Here is a 14,799-nt window from a genome sequence, read left to right on the forward strand (position 1 = left end):
GGGCAAAATATTAAGGAAAGGTGCTTTCTGGCTGATGGCCCTGCAGCATCTGACCCCTGGGGAACTAGAGGAGGTATGACAGGCAGAAATGCCCAGCAAGACATTAGTACTACGTGTACATTTACACGCAGCTCGCCACAATACATTGAAATGTCCAAGAGACGTCTGGCATATCAGATGCAATGGCTTTCCATGACGTTCAACAAAGACAAAAATCACTCTCCCACTCTGTTAGAAATGTCCAGAGTTCAGCTTCATACTTTCACAGCTTTGTCCTCTCTCCTGCCCACGCAGCACTCTAGTCTGCCAGTCAGTCAATTGATGGTCCAGTGGTGGTCCAACGGTAGTCCAGTGGTGGTCCAGAGGTAGTCCAGTGGCGGTCCAGAGGTAGTCCAGTGGTGGTCCAGAGGTAGCCTCGAGGTAGTCCAAGGTTAGGGTTCTCAACTTTGACGCAGGAGGCTGTGGTTCGACTTGGCACCTATCAAGTGACCCAAGGTCAAGGTCAAGTTCTCATCATACCGGAGCTGTACAACAAAGTATAAGATGATTTTAAAGGGTCATATTATGCAGAATTCCCTTTAAAATGATTTTCTGGGGCGGGGCTATGGCGGCAACAGTGTAAGACGTGTTTAACAAGGGCTTCTCAAAAATCGCCAATCCTTTTTTAATATTAGGCGATTGCTTAATATTTTGTATGGCCCCACTCCACCCGACCACCAAGAAGAGAAGGTGCTCAAATCTCTAGATGCTGAAAAAGCTTTTGACCAGGTGGAGTGGGACAACCTTTTTAAAACCTTAAAAATGTTCAAATTTGGTCCTAAATTTGTAGCATGAATAAGACTGCTTTATTGCCCCCCATTGGCAGCTGTCCGCACCAAGAATAACATATCCTCCTATTTTCAGCTGCAACGTGGCACAAGGCAGGGATGTCCTCTCTCGCCGCTGCTCTTTGTAGTTGAGATTGAACTGTTGGCCGTAGCGGTACGGCAAAGTCTGGACATTTAAAGAATAAAACGTTTGGGGTCAGAGCATGAGGTTTCTCTTTATGCTGATGACACACTTCTGTTCATTTCAAACCCTCTGTCCAGTATCCCTCCACTGTTGGATTTGCTTAGCAAATTTGGGAAGATATCTGGCTACAAGGTCAATGTTCAGAAAAGTGGTAAGATGCCGTCAACATCCCTGGAAGGGATCTTTTTGAAACGGTCTCCTTCAAGACTAATTCTACAAAGATGAAATATCTCTGCATTTGGGTAACTCATAATTACAGAGACTTATACAAGGCAAATTTTTTTTCCACTGCTTTCGAATCTCAAACAGGACATAGCTCGTTGGGACTCATTGCCTCTCTCTCTGGGGGGGGAGAAGGAATTCGGTTAAAATGACCATATTGCCTAAATTTCTCTATTTGTTCCAAAGTCTACCCATTTTTCTTTCAAACTCATTTTTCTCTAACACTAATGGCCAGATATCTTCTTTTATATGGAATAAAAAACATCCAAGAATGGGCAAAAAAGTACTACAACTGCCCTGCAATTTAGGTGGTATGTCGCTCCCTAATTTCATGTGTTTTTACTGGGCAGCAAATTGCAGAGCGGCACTGTACTGGCTAAACAGAGATGCTGCAGTGCCCAGCTGGGTCACTTCAGAGAGAGGCTCAATTACATCTGGCTCTCCAGCCGCATTGCTCTGCTCTGAACTGCCTTTCAAGCAGTCCATCTCATCATATTCTTCCAATCCAATTGTTGTTCACACAATTAAAATTTGGAATCAGTGTAGGAGCTCTTTCAAGCTGACCAAGTTACTATTTACAGCACCTATTTCAAAAAATCACATGTTGATCCCCTCAGTGACCGATGAGGTTTTTAATATCTGAGATGGGAACGGCTTACATTCTGTTTACTTTCTATGTATGTTTGGTTGTAGGTGTTTCAATTTTGATTAGTTTTTTTTTACTTTTTCCTGAGTGTTTCTGTTTTATATGTTTAACAATGTGTTAGAAAAACGTTGTTTTTTTTATGATCAGTCTTTTTATTGTTTTTTTTAACAGTAGTATGTGTCCCCACCGCCAATGTATGAGGACACAGAAGTGCAGAAAGTCTGTCTTCTCCCACCACTTTTTAGAGAATTTGTGTTCATGAAGGATAATCAGAGATTTTCCCTTCATGACATCATGCCAGTAAATAAATCCTCCCACAGGTAGATGAGCTCTGCCCTAAAAAAGAAAACACAGAGCGGACGCCATTTGTTCTCCTTGCAAACGCTACCAGAAAACAGAGCAGCTCATTGGCATAGAGGTCCAGGAGCAGAAGCAGCCTGTTCTCAGCCGAACTCAGTCCAGGGACTTTTAGACTGGCTGAAATGCAGGACCAAGGATGGGTTTGGGGAAATACATGTTGAATACAATGTTGTTGGACCTCTGACAACAACAGTCACTGACAAAAGTCTTGTTGACTCAAAGTGCCTCTCAAATATACACTGCTAAAAAAAACTAAAGGGAACACTAAAATAACATCCTAGATCTCAATGAATGAAATACTGCAGTTGAAAGTCTTTATTCAATATATAGTAGAGTATGTTGAGAACTAAATAACAAAGATGATCAATGTAAATCAAAATTATTATCCCATGGAGGTCTGTATTTGGAATCCTATCTAAATAAAAGTGGAGAATCACATTGCAGGCTGATCCAACGTCAGGTGAAATTCCTCCAGACAAGTCAGAATGAGGCTCAGTAGTGTGCGTGGCCTCCACCTGCCTGTAGGACCTCCCTACAACGCCTGGGCATGTTTCTGATGAGGCGGTGGATGTTCTCCTGAGGGATGGCCTCCCATACCTGGATCAAAGCATCAGTCACCTCCTGGACCGTCTGTGGTCAAGGTGTGGTTGGTGGATGGAACCAGACAGTTGGATTGAGGTCTGGGGAACGGGCAGGCCAGTCCAGAGCATCAAGACCTTCATCATGGAAGAACTGTTGACACACTTCAGCCACATGAGGCCTGGCATTGTCCTGCATCAGAAGGAACCCAGGAACCACTGCACCAGCATCTGGTCTCACAATGGGTCTGAGGATCTCATCCTGGTACCTAATGGCAGAACGTTCTCCACGTTCTCTAGACTCTGTCACATGTGCTCAGTGTGAAGCTGCTCTCATCTGTGAAGAGCACAGGGCGCCGATCTGACAATATTGGTGTTCTCTGGCTAATGCCAATGCCTGCTGCTGGCTTGTTGCCCTCCTACGCCCCCCTCCACGTCTCCTGGTGTCCTGGCCTGTCTCCTGGTGTCTCCTCCATGCTCTGGACACTGTGCTTGGAGACACAGCAGACCTTACCACAGCTCACATTGATGTGCCATCTTGGATGAGCTGCTCAACCTGAGCAACTTGTGTTGGTTGTAGACTCGCCTCCTGCTGCCTCGAGGACTGAGAACACTATCAACATTCACAAGTGAGCAGAACATCAGCCAGGAACCAGGAGAACAGGGTCATGGCACAACAGGTGAAATTGATTCACAGTTAGTGTTGCTTCCTACCTGGACAGAGTGATTTCACACCAGTGTGATATACTTGGAGTTACATTGGGTTGTTCAGGTGTCCCTTTAGTTTTTTGAGCAGTGTATTTAAAATCAATAACTTTTTTTTACAATAAATGGCTGATTTCTATTCCCAACAGCTTCTGTAATAATGTTTCGGTGCAAAACAAAACTGTCAAAAAGTATTTTAATGTTCACAGCTTGGTAAAGCCCATTGAGCCAATATTTGCAAAGACAAAAGTCTTGTTGCTTTGTCATATGATGCACCAAATCCTAGATTAGAGTGTCACTTATGACAAATAATGGATCAAATAATTCTCAGGCAGTGACGTGCAGTCAGGGGAGGCAGTGCCTCACCTGCCATCATGAAAAGAAAAAAAATGTAAAAAGAAAAAAAAATAATTAAATTGTTATATGTATCCAGTGATTATACTATAAAGTTATTTTCCATTTAACTTCACCAGTTTTAGATTATTTTTATTCAAAATCGCTGAATTTTCACATTTACCGTTCAAATACTGAGAAGAGACTTGCGGTGAGGCAGCAGCCAGCTGAGCCTCACCATGGATTGCGCAATGACTCGGCTAACTGCTGGCCTGCTGTGCAGTGAGACCGTATTGCTATCTCTCTGTATGTCGCTATTAAAATGTTCAAACACTTTTGCTATATGAATTATATTATAAACTTCCATAGTTTAGTTAACTGAGATATATAATGTACAGTGTATTTTGTCAACAACTGTATGTGTGTAACGTGTTTCTTGTGCTGAGCAATCATAAAACGGCTGCAAAGACGCACTGGGTGAGGCACGCAGTTCTCCTGCCTCATGGTAGAGGGCGCTAGTGATCCCAGGGATCCTTCTTGCGACTCCTCGGCTGCAGAATAAGCGACAACAAGCTACAGTTAGCAAGTCAAGTGCAGCGGCAGCGATCGTTTATTTTTTCCTCTTGCCTGGACTTATTTTTAACATGGAGGATTACATAACTAAAATAAAACAGTTTTCTAAACTTCTATAAACAAGTTATCGATGCTTTTGTTCAGAAGGAGAGGCGCATGGACTTCATTTATAAGTAAAGGTAAGACCATAATAACGTTTTTTTTTTATTAAATGTGCTTTTTTGTGTGCTACAGTTTGTATGTGTAATGAATGCTGGTTTGAGCTTTTAAACAAAACCCGTTAACTGCTGCCAATCAAATGGTGAATAAGATCCTCTTTAGGGTTCATATGTTTGTAAATCTGACTGTGATGAAGTCAGTGCCTCACCAGCCATGAACCTCACCACTCGTCACTGTTCTCAGGTATGTATAAAAAGAAGCACAGTACACAGACCTTTACATCAACTGCAACTTGACCTCTGACCTTATCCCTAAGATTCACCTTGAGACACAAAGTGTTCATTACCAAGAGGCTAAAGACCAGAGCCACAGCTGAGGTGGGAGAAACCTTCAATGTGTCTCAGTGTGAAGTACAGAGGCCAAGAACAAGATATGAAGAGACTGGAGACGATTCTGACCAGCCCAGGTCAGGCAGACTCTGCAAGACAACTGCTCTGGAGGGCCAAGGGCTGGCTGGGAGAGCCAAAGAAAGCCCATTTTCCACTGCTGCTTCCACTTCACGAGACCTGGTCACCTGAAATCCCAGTGTCAACCAGAACTGTTTATCCAATTCTCTCGAAATGGACTCCATGGTCGAACCAGTGCCCTTAAACCAGAGACAATTTTCCAAGGCCCACAGCCAGCAAAAAGGATAGACGCTGGAAAAGTGGCAGAAAGTGGATTTTTCAGATGAATTTCATCACAGTCATCGCAAATATTGCAGGAGATCTACTGGAACCCGAATGGATCCCAGATTCACCCAGAAACAGTCAAATTTGGTGGCGAAAAAATCCTGGTCTGGAGTTCCATCCAGTCTGGGGGTGTGAGATCTGTAGGGTGGAAGGCAACATGGATTGGAGCCAGAAACTCCAATCCCAGAAAGAAGGATGAAGAAACTGACCTGTCGTATTACTGGGTTTCTCCTTCTGCATCTTCATGAACTGCTGCAGAAAGCTGCCGTCGTTAGCAAACTTGTTTGGCAAAGCTCCCTGGAAACTGGGCGAACTAAGGACAATAATATAAAAAAGAAAAAACATTTTCTGATCATTTCCAGTCCATGTTATAGAGCTTATGACACCGTAATCCATGCTGATTTAATTATTTTCGCCATCAATAACAAGAGTGAAAGGCATAATTGCCTTCATCAGATGCCCCCTGGAATGTTTAAACAATTACCCTTTTTCTAATTTTGCAATGTTGAAAAGCAAACCCGAACACTGGAGAGGAACGCGGAAGTGACGTCACGGGAGGAACACTTTCTCTCGGTCCCACAGGGAATGCTGCGTTTTCATATTGTTGTTGTGCTTTTTTTATTTTAGGGATTTTCACCACAGAAAGATCTAATACATAGACAAATTGTAGTAGACCTCTACTTGATTGTGTACGTCTACACAGTAGACATACTCGACTAGATCATCCACTATATGGTGTAGACTCAAGCCTCTACACATATTGAAGGATCTACTAGCATATGTCTACGCTGTCGGCTCATTGGAGCAGACATTCACTACACGGGACAGATTGACGGCAGAGTTCATTTATTAAAAGTCCCTCATTTGTCCTCCGACGGGAAATTTCTTCACTAAATGGACCGTCTTCAGCAGCCACACAGAGCGGCGCTCTGGGGAGGTGATGGAGGCCGGGGGTGTAGCTCAGGAGGAGGTGATGGAGGCCGGGAATGTTGTCCAGGGAGTCACGGTGCGGGTTGTGTGGACTATCATCAGAGTAAACCGGAGTACCGGAAGAAAAGCAGCACACACGGAGAGAGAGAACATGAAAACTCCACACAGAAAGGCTCCTGCCGGGATTTGCACCGAGACTTTTTTTTTTTTTTTTAACTGTACCTTCTGAAGCGAGTGGCTGTGGAGTCACTCTGAACTCACTGTGAAGTCACTCTGGAGTCACTCTGAAGTCACTGTGGAGTCACTCTGAAGTCACTGTAGAGTCACTGTAGAGTCACTGTGAAGTCACTGTAGAGTCACTGTAGAGTCACTCTGAAGTCACTGTAGAGTCACTGTGAAGTCACTGTGGAGTCACTGTAGAGTCACTCTGAAGTCACTGTGGAGTCACTCTGAAGTCACTGTGGAGTCACTCTGAAGTCACTGTAGAGTCACTGTGGAGTCATTCTGAAGTCACTGTAGAGTCACTCTGAAGTCACTGTGGAGTCACTGTAGAGTCACTCTGAAGTCACTTTAGAGTCACTGTGACGTCACTGTAGAGTCACTGTAGAGTCACTGTGAAGTCACTGTCGAGTAACTCTGAAGTCACTGTAGAGTCACTGTGGAGTCACTCTGAAGTCACTGTAGAGTCACTCTGAAGTCACTGTGGAGTCACTCTGAAGTCACTGTGGAGTCACTCTGAAGTCAATGTAGAGTCACTGAGGAGTCACTCTGAAGCCACTGTGGAGTCATTCTGAAGTCACTGTAGAGTCACTGTGGAGTCACTCTGAAGCCACTGTGGAGTCATTCTGAAGTCACTGTAGAGTCACTGTGGAGTCACTGTGAAGTCACTGTGAAGTCACTCTGAAGTCACTGTGAAGTCACTGTAGAGTCACTGTAGAGTCACTGTGGAGTCATTCTGAAGTCACTGTAGAGTCACTCTGAAGTCACTGTGGAGTCACTCTGAAGTCACTGTAGAGTCACTCTGAAGCCACTGTAGTCACTGTAGAGTCACTGTGGAGTCATTCTGAAGTCACTGTAGAGTCACTCTGAAGTCACTGTGGAGTCACTGTAGAGTCACTCTGAAGTCACTTTAGAGTCACTGTGACGTCACTGTGAAGTCACTGTGAAGTCACTGTCGAGTAACTCTGAAGTCACTGTAGAGTCACTGTGGAGTCACTGAGGAGTCACTCTGAAGCCACTGTGGAGTCATTCTGAAATCACTGTGGAGTCACTGTGGAGTCACTCTGAAGTCACTGTGGAGTCACTCTGAAGCCACTGTGGAGTCATTCTGAAGTCACTGTAGAGTCACTGGAGTCACTGTGAAGTCACTGTAGTCACTGTGGAGTCATTCTGAAGTCACTGTAGAGTCACTCTGAAGTCACTGTGGAGTCACTCTGAAGTCACTGTGGAGTCACTCTGAAGTCACTGTGGAGTCACTGTAGAGTCACTCTGAAGTCACTTTAGAGTATCTGTGAAGTCACTGTGGAGTCACTCTGAAGTCACTGTGGAGTCACTGAAGCCACTGTGGAGTCATTCTGAAGTCATTGTAGAGTCACTGTGGAGTCACTCTGAAGTCACTGTGGAGTCACTCTGAAGCCACTGTGGAGTCATTCTGAAGTCACTGTGGAGTCACTCTGAAGTCACTGTAGAGTCACTGTGGAGTCACTCTGAAGTCACTGTGGAGTCACTCTGAAGTCACTGTGGAGTCACTCTGAAGTCACTGTAGAGTCACTCTGAAGCCACTGTAGAGTCACTGTAGAGTCACTGTGGAGTCATTCTGAAGCCACTGTGGAGTCACTCTGAAGTCACTGTAGAGTCACTGTGGAGTCACTCTGAAGTCACTGTGGAGTCATTCTGAAGTCACTGTAGAGTCACTGTGGAGTCACTGTAGAGTCACTCTGAAGTCACTGTAGAGTCACTGTAGAGTCACTGTGGAGTCATTCTGAAGTCACTGTGGAGTCACTGTAGAGTCACTCTGAAGTCACTTTAGAGTCACTGTGAAGTCACTGTGGAGTCACTCTGAAGTCACTGTAGAGTCACTGTGGAGTCACTGTGGAGTCACTCTGAAGCCACTGTGGAGTCATTCTGAAGTCACTGTAGAGTCATTCTGAAGTCACTGTGGAGTCACTCTAAAGTCACTGTAGAGTCACTCTGAAGTCACTGTAGAGTCACTCTGAAGTCACTGTAGAGTCACTCTGAAGTCACTGTGGAGTCTCTCTGAAGCCACTGTAGAGTCACTCTGAAGTCACTGTAGAGTCACTGTAGAGTCACTCTGAAGTCACCGTGGAGTCACTCTGAAGTCACCGTAGAGTCACTCTGAAGTCACTGTGAAGTCACTGTAGAGTCACTCTGAAGTCACCGTGGAGTCACTCTGAAGTCACCGTAGAGTCACTCTGAAGTCACTGTGAAGTCACTGTAGAGTCACTGTAGAGTCGCTGTGGAGTCACTGTGGAGTCACTGTGGAGTCACTGTGGAGTCATTCTGAAGTCACTGTAGAGTCACTCTGAAGTCACTGTAGAGTCACTGTGGAGTCACTCTGAAGTCACTTTAGAGTCACTGTGACGTCACTGTAGAGTCACTCTGAAGTCACTGTGAAGTCACTGTCGAGTCACTCTGAAGTCACTGTGGAGTCACTCTGAAGTCACTGTAGAGTCACTCTGAAGTCACTGTAGAGTCACTGTATAGTCACTATAGAGTCACTGTGGAGTCACTGTGAAGTCACTGTACAGTCACTGTGGAGTCACCTGGTCAGTTTGGAGGCTCCTGGTCAGCCAACATGGCAACCTGCTGTTTGGCTGCAGAATTACTTCTGTGGTCGTTAAATTTGGCTTTTCAAAGTAAAACTAATGACTTTTATCTTTTCAATCAGCCGTCAGGAAACTTTAAAGTGAAAATTTCTCCCTAAATATTATTCCACTGAGTACTATGCTGCTCTGTGGTCACAGTGCTGCACCCAGAGAACTCATGATGCTGCTCTGGTAAGGGAGTTAAAAAAACAAAAGTAAACAAAACTACATTAATTCCGTAAAAGATTTTTAACGAATTAAACGTTTCAAATCATTTCATTAAATCAGCGTTATTTTTTACAGCTATAATCATCACATCAGATCTACAGTCTTTATTCTGTCGTCTCCACGGTAACTGATATGGACTCAATCAGTCTCCTTGACAATTGTTGGCGTCTCGTCTTCAGATTGTCAGAATATTTGCCGTAGTTGCTGGGTTGATCATCAATATTCCCCCAAATCTGTTGGGCCTGACCTCCATCACTCTCTCTTCCTCCTCTTCTTTAAAAAGTCTTCAACTACTGATGAACCGTGTGAAATATCAGAAAACAGTTCTGTTTCTTCACTTTTCTGTGTCCGCTGCTGTGTGTTGAGCCTGTTGCTGCTGGAGCCTGGTACTGCCGGAGCCTGGTACTGCTGAGCCTGGCTGCTAGAGCCTGGTACTGCTGGAGTCTGTTAATGCTGGAACCTGTTAATGCTGGACAGTGTTGTGCCTGAACGAGTTCAATGAACATTCGTTCATGAACTCGTTCATATTTTGGGCGCACGTGAACTGAACGTTCTGTATTTCTGGAACCCGTTACTCCTCTGACGTCACAGCGAGATGGAGGGTGAGAAAGCTCGATGGGCGGAGAATCACGACGTAATTTCACTCGATTTTCCTAGTTTTTTACGAGCGGATGACGGCAGCATACCAAAAACGTTTTAGAATCCAAATACTTTTATTTTGTTTTGCTTTTTTCAAAAATGCTTTGGTGTCATAAGCTCTTTAAGGCCACAAACAACCTTTGTCTGGCCGATACAGACATTGAATGTTTAAAAAAAGGTGAGGCGGTGTCTCACCTGGTGGGCAGGGGCTTGTTCATAGTTTGTGTGTTCAGTTTTGCCTGTTCTGCTATTCTGGCTTCGATCTCCTTCTTCTTCTGAGCAATCAGTTTTTCTTGACGGAGAATATTCAGGTTGATTTTGTTCTTCTGAGGTTGCACTGGCCTGGACTTCCACCCTCCCCGCCCTGCAACACATTACAGTACGTTCTGTTAGGAGACAATACAATCACCTTTTCCACAAATGGGTCAAAATAAAAAGGAATTTAAAAAGTAGTGTACTTTACAGACTGGAGCACTTAAACAGGAAGAAAACAGAAGAAACCAACATGCAACTAAACAACAAGCCCTTATAAAGCTGATGAAAAGACATTACATTTTAAGGTAATTTAAAGAAAACATGTAGGGCAATTGTAGATTAAGTCATGATGTGGTATTGGTAGTGAGATGTGAAATATGCCAATGAGACCAATAGCTTCAATTACTGTGTAATGTTAAAATAAAGCTCATCCACAGTAGATAAATACACCTGGTGTTGTCCTCAAAGTACAAAAAAACCAACAGGAGGCAGGAAGACGTGACTATTCACTAAAACATTAAAGAAAAAGCAGCTCAGGTAATTTACTGGATTCCCGTCTTCTGGAAACTGGATAAAAACAAATGAACGTTTCAGAGATCTGCTCACAAAGATTCAGATGATATCAGACACAAAGATCAATCTGTGTGTGTGTGCGTGTGTGTGCGTGTGCGTGTGCGTGTGAGTGGTCTATCTATCTCCAGGGCCACTTTTCCACAACAGTTTCGCCAATTCAGGAAAAGTATCTCAAAGAAATAAGTCCAACAATAACAATCATGATAATAAGAGTAAATAAGGTTAACCCCTCCAGTCTCCTCTCTGGTTTCTTCAGAGATCAATAAAAAAACATTGAAATTTTGTAGATTTATTCATTATACAGAAACTGAAGCTGATTTGAAGTTTGCTTATTATTTTACTGTTTCAGAGACACACTGTGAGATTTACAGCCTTCAAACAAAAGCCACCATTAAAAAGGAAACTGCATCAACGTTTCAATCTTTAAGTGAAGTTTAAATGCAGAACATTAACTTTCACCGTCTGTTTTGATATTTAGATGAAATAACGGAGCCGTTAGCCTGTTAGCTTAGCTCTTAGCTCAGTACGAATCATCTACTGCATGACTAGTTATCGTTAAACTGGTTAAATCAGTTGTTTGATAAGCTGGTTATTCTCGTCCTAAATGTCACATTTACTGTTTACCTGGATCTCCAGACTCCATTGTGGCAGCGAAACGCTTTCTTTATTTAAAGGAATCACACGCCGACGAAGCTTCGCTAGCTCCACAGAAGCTAACGAGGCTAATGCTAAGGAAGTGGAAACGAAAGCGCCGGGTGCAGATTTTCAAAATGAGAGCTTGTCCTTGTTCTCATGCAAAATATATTCAGCAATTTATGTGTAGCTGCTCATCGGAAATAGTGGTGAAGCCTGGACTCGTGGTCAAACACTTTATTCTCTCTTTATTCTCTCCTATATTCCTCCTCTGAACAGAAAATACATCAAGACATTAAATCCATCTCATCACGTCACTAAAATGATCTCACACCAGACTTTACGTAAACTGAAAAACACAATAAAAAAAGCATACATTGATGCCACAAATTTCATAAAACTCATCAAGCTCCCCCATTAAAATCACAGTAGATGGAAGTATATCTGTGCTATCAGAGTTTGATTTTGAATTTCGAACTCTGAATTTTTTTTACCATCAAAATTAAACTTGGAATCTTAAAAAACATTGAATTTCAAGCAAACAACTTTTTTTTGCTTCAGATTTTTTTTCATATATATTGAAATAAAGTCTCACAAAATTCAACTCCAAAGAAATCATCTGCAGAAGAGCAAGGGAGAAGTCATGTCAAGTCAAGTCCTTTATTCCTCACACACAACAATTACAAATAGTATAATGTGCAATGAAATGCTTTAAGTACCTTTTCTGCACTGAAACAGCAGTTTTGATAGGATAGAAGAATAAAAACTGAAATTTAAAACACACAATAATGAAAACAGCACACTACATGACAATATAAATAAAAATAACGAAATTAAGGTACATTATTGGGATTTATGGTTGTTATTAGCATTAAATTACTGTAAGTAATAGAGTACTGAAAGTGGAAATTATTAATGGAAGTAAACTGTCATTTACTCATTAACAACTCCTAAAGTAATTGATTAATTACTTAAAGTTAATAAATTTAAAAAAAATTATTTGTCAATGAAAAATTATTAATTTGAATAAATTCGTTATTTATTCATTAATAATAAAAGGGGTACCACCAGAGAATCTGGAAATAGGTAATACTAACATATCAGTCTCGTTTGTAAAAGGTTTATTTAAGTTACTTAATATTTCTGCATAAAATATAACAATCTTAAATAAAAGGGAAGGTGTGAGATCCGAGCAAACTGTGGAGCAAACCAGTGAATTGTCAACAATAAATACACAATAATCACCAAGAATCGTTCAATTCAGCTAACAGGCATTAATTAATAATTATTTAATAGTTATTTTCTTGAGGGTGGAAGCTGGTCCGACTTTACTTGGACAGGAGGAGGGTGGAGGCTGGTCAGACTTTACTTGGACAGGAGGAGGGTGGAGGCTGGTCAGACTTGTCATATGGTGGCTGGATCTTTGCTGCAGAGCCTCTCTGGAGGGACAGTGACCCAGAGTTCAATCTCCTCTGGGGGGAAGGTGATGTGCTGAAGAAGTTCCAGCTTCACCTTCCTCAGGTTGGACCTATTAAAATCCCCGCTCACCATGAGGGCTGGTGGTTAGCCTGGTAGCGGGTGATAGCATCGTGCAGCTCAGCTAATGCAGCGTCCGTGTCCACGTGCAGAGGATGATGGAGTTGAATTCATGGGATAGAAGATAGAGATAGAAAGGCCGGCCGTTAATGGTCACGAGTTCCAGGTTGGGCGCGCAGGACTTGGAGAGATAAACAATCTGCACCAGTTGTTATTGGTCATTAGACTTTCCTGACTCAGCAGTTCTGTCCATATGATGAACTGTGAAGAACTCTGTGTGGTCCAGGACCAGGGGGTCAGCCAGGTCTCCGTGAGGCAGATGATGTTACAGTCTCTATTGTCCCATCAGTACCTTATCCTGGCTCTGAGCCGGTCCAGTTTGATAATAATAATAATAATGGCTTGGATTTATATAGCGCTTTTTTTGCACTGACTCAGAGCACGTACAGAGACCATGATTCATTCACACCAGTCCCACCAGTGATGCTAAGCTACGTTATAGCCACAGCTGCCCTGGGGCTGCTGACAGAGGTGTTTGTTGTCCAGGGCCTGTTACGCTGTCGGCTCATCTCCCCGGAGCCTGTTCCTACTGTCGGCTCATCTCCCCAGGGCCTGTTCCTGCTGTCGGCTCATCTCCCCGTGGCCTGTTCCTACTGTTGGCTCATCTCCCCGGGGCCTGTTCCCGCTGTCGGCTCATCTCCCCGGTTCCTGTTACGCTGTCGGCTCATCTCCCCGTGGCCTGTTCCTACTGTCGGCTCATCTCCCCGGGGCCTGTTTCTGCTGTCGGCTCATCTCCCCGGTTCCTGGTACGCTGTCGGCTCATCTACCCGGGGCCTGCTTCTGCTGTCGGCTCAGCTCCCCGAGGCCTGTTCATACTGTTGGCTCATCTCCCAGGGGCCTGTTACGCTGTCGGCTCATCTCCCCGGGGCCTGTTTCTGCTGTCGGCTCATCTCCCCGGGGCCTGTTACACTGTCGGCTCATTTCCTCGGTTCCTGTTATGCTGTCGGCTCATCTCCCCGGGGCCTGTTCCTGCTGTCGGCTCATCTCCCCTGTTCCTGTTACGCTGTCGGCTCATCTACCCGGGGCCTGCTTCTGCTGTCGGCTCATCTCCCCGTGGCCTGTTCCTACTGTTGGCTCATCTCCCCGGGGCCTGTTCCTGCTGTCGGCTCATCTCCCCGGGGCCTGTTATGCTGTCGGCTCATCTCCCCGGGGCCTGCTTCTGCTGTCGGCTCATCTCCCCGGGGCCTGTTACACTGTTGGCTCATCTCCCCGGGGCCTGTTACGCTGTCAGCTCATCTCCCCGGGGCCTGTTTCTGCTGTCGGCTCATCTCCCCGGGGCCTGTTACACTGTCGGCTCATTTCCCCGGTTCCTGTTACGCAGTCGGCTCATCTCCCCGGGGCCTGTTTCTGCTGTCGGCTCATCTCCCTGTGGCCTGTTCCTACTGTTGGCTCATCTCCCCGGGGCCTGTTCCTACTGTCGGCTCATCTCCCCGGGGCCTGTTACGCTGTCGGCTCATCTCCCCGGGGCCTGTTCCTGCTGTCGGCTCATCTCCCCTGTTCCTGTTACGCTGTCGGCTCATCTACCCGGGGCCTGCTTCTGCTGTCGGCTCATCTCCCCGTGGCCTGTTCCTACTGTTGGCTCATCTCCCCGGGGCCTGTTCCTGCTGTCGGCTCATCTCCCTGGGGCCTGTAACACTGTCAGCTCATCTCCCCGGGGCCTGTTCCTGCTGTCGGCTCATCTCCCCGTGGCCTGTTCCTACTGTCGGCTCATCTCCCCGGGGCCTGTTCCTGCTGCCGGCTTTCTTTGTCGTTGTTGTTGTCAGGATCCCTCACGGTCTCGCTGGGCCACAACTCATCGGATG

At 44.8% G+C, this 14,799-nt stretch overlaps 1 protein-coding gene across 2 annotated transcripts in view; it reads right to left on the minus strand.

Annotated features, from left to right (window-relative positions):
* The window catches only part of sugp1 (SURP and G patch domain containing 1), a 30,337-nt gene extending 18,828 nt beyond the window's left edge, over nt 1-11,509 (minus strand). Inside the window, exons 1-3 of one of the 2 annotated variants that reach the window (XM_080470607.1) lie at nt 11,393-11,509; nt 10,136-10,304; nt 5,528-5,631 (exon numbers count right to left, since the gene is read on the minus strand). In XM_080470607.1, coding sequence (XP_080326733.1) covers nt 5,528-5,631; nt 10,136-10,304; nt 11,393-11,411 — 292 coding nt within the window. In that variant the 5' untranslated portion in view covers nt 11,412-11,509. The remainder of the gene's footprint in view (nt 1-5,527; nt 5,632-10,135; nt 10,305-11,392) is intronic. The other variant, XM_080470608.1, reaches the window with a different exon arrangement.
* Between the last annotated feature and the right edge of the window lie 3,290 nt (nt 11,510-14,799).

The sequence above is a fragment of the Lipophrys pholis genome (assembly GCF_963383615.2).
Source record: "Lipophrys pholis genome assembly, chromosome: 1".
NCBI lineage: Eukaryota > Metazoa > Chordata > Actinopteri > Blenniiformes > Blenniidae > Lipophrys > Lipophrys pholis.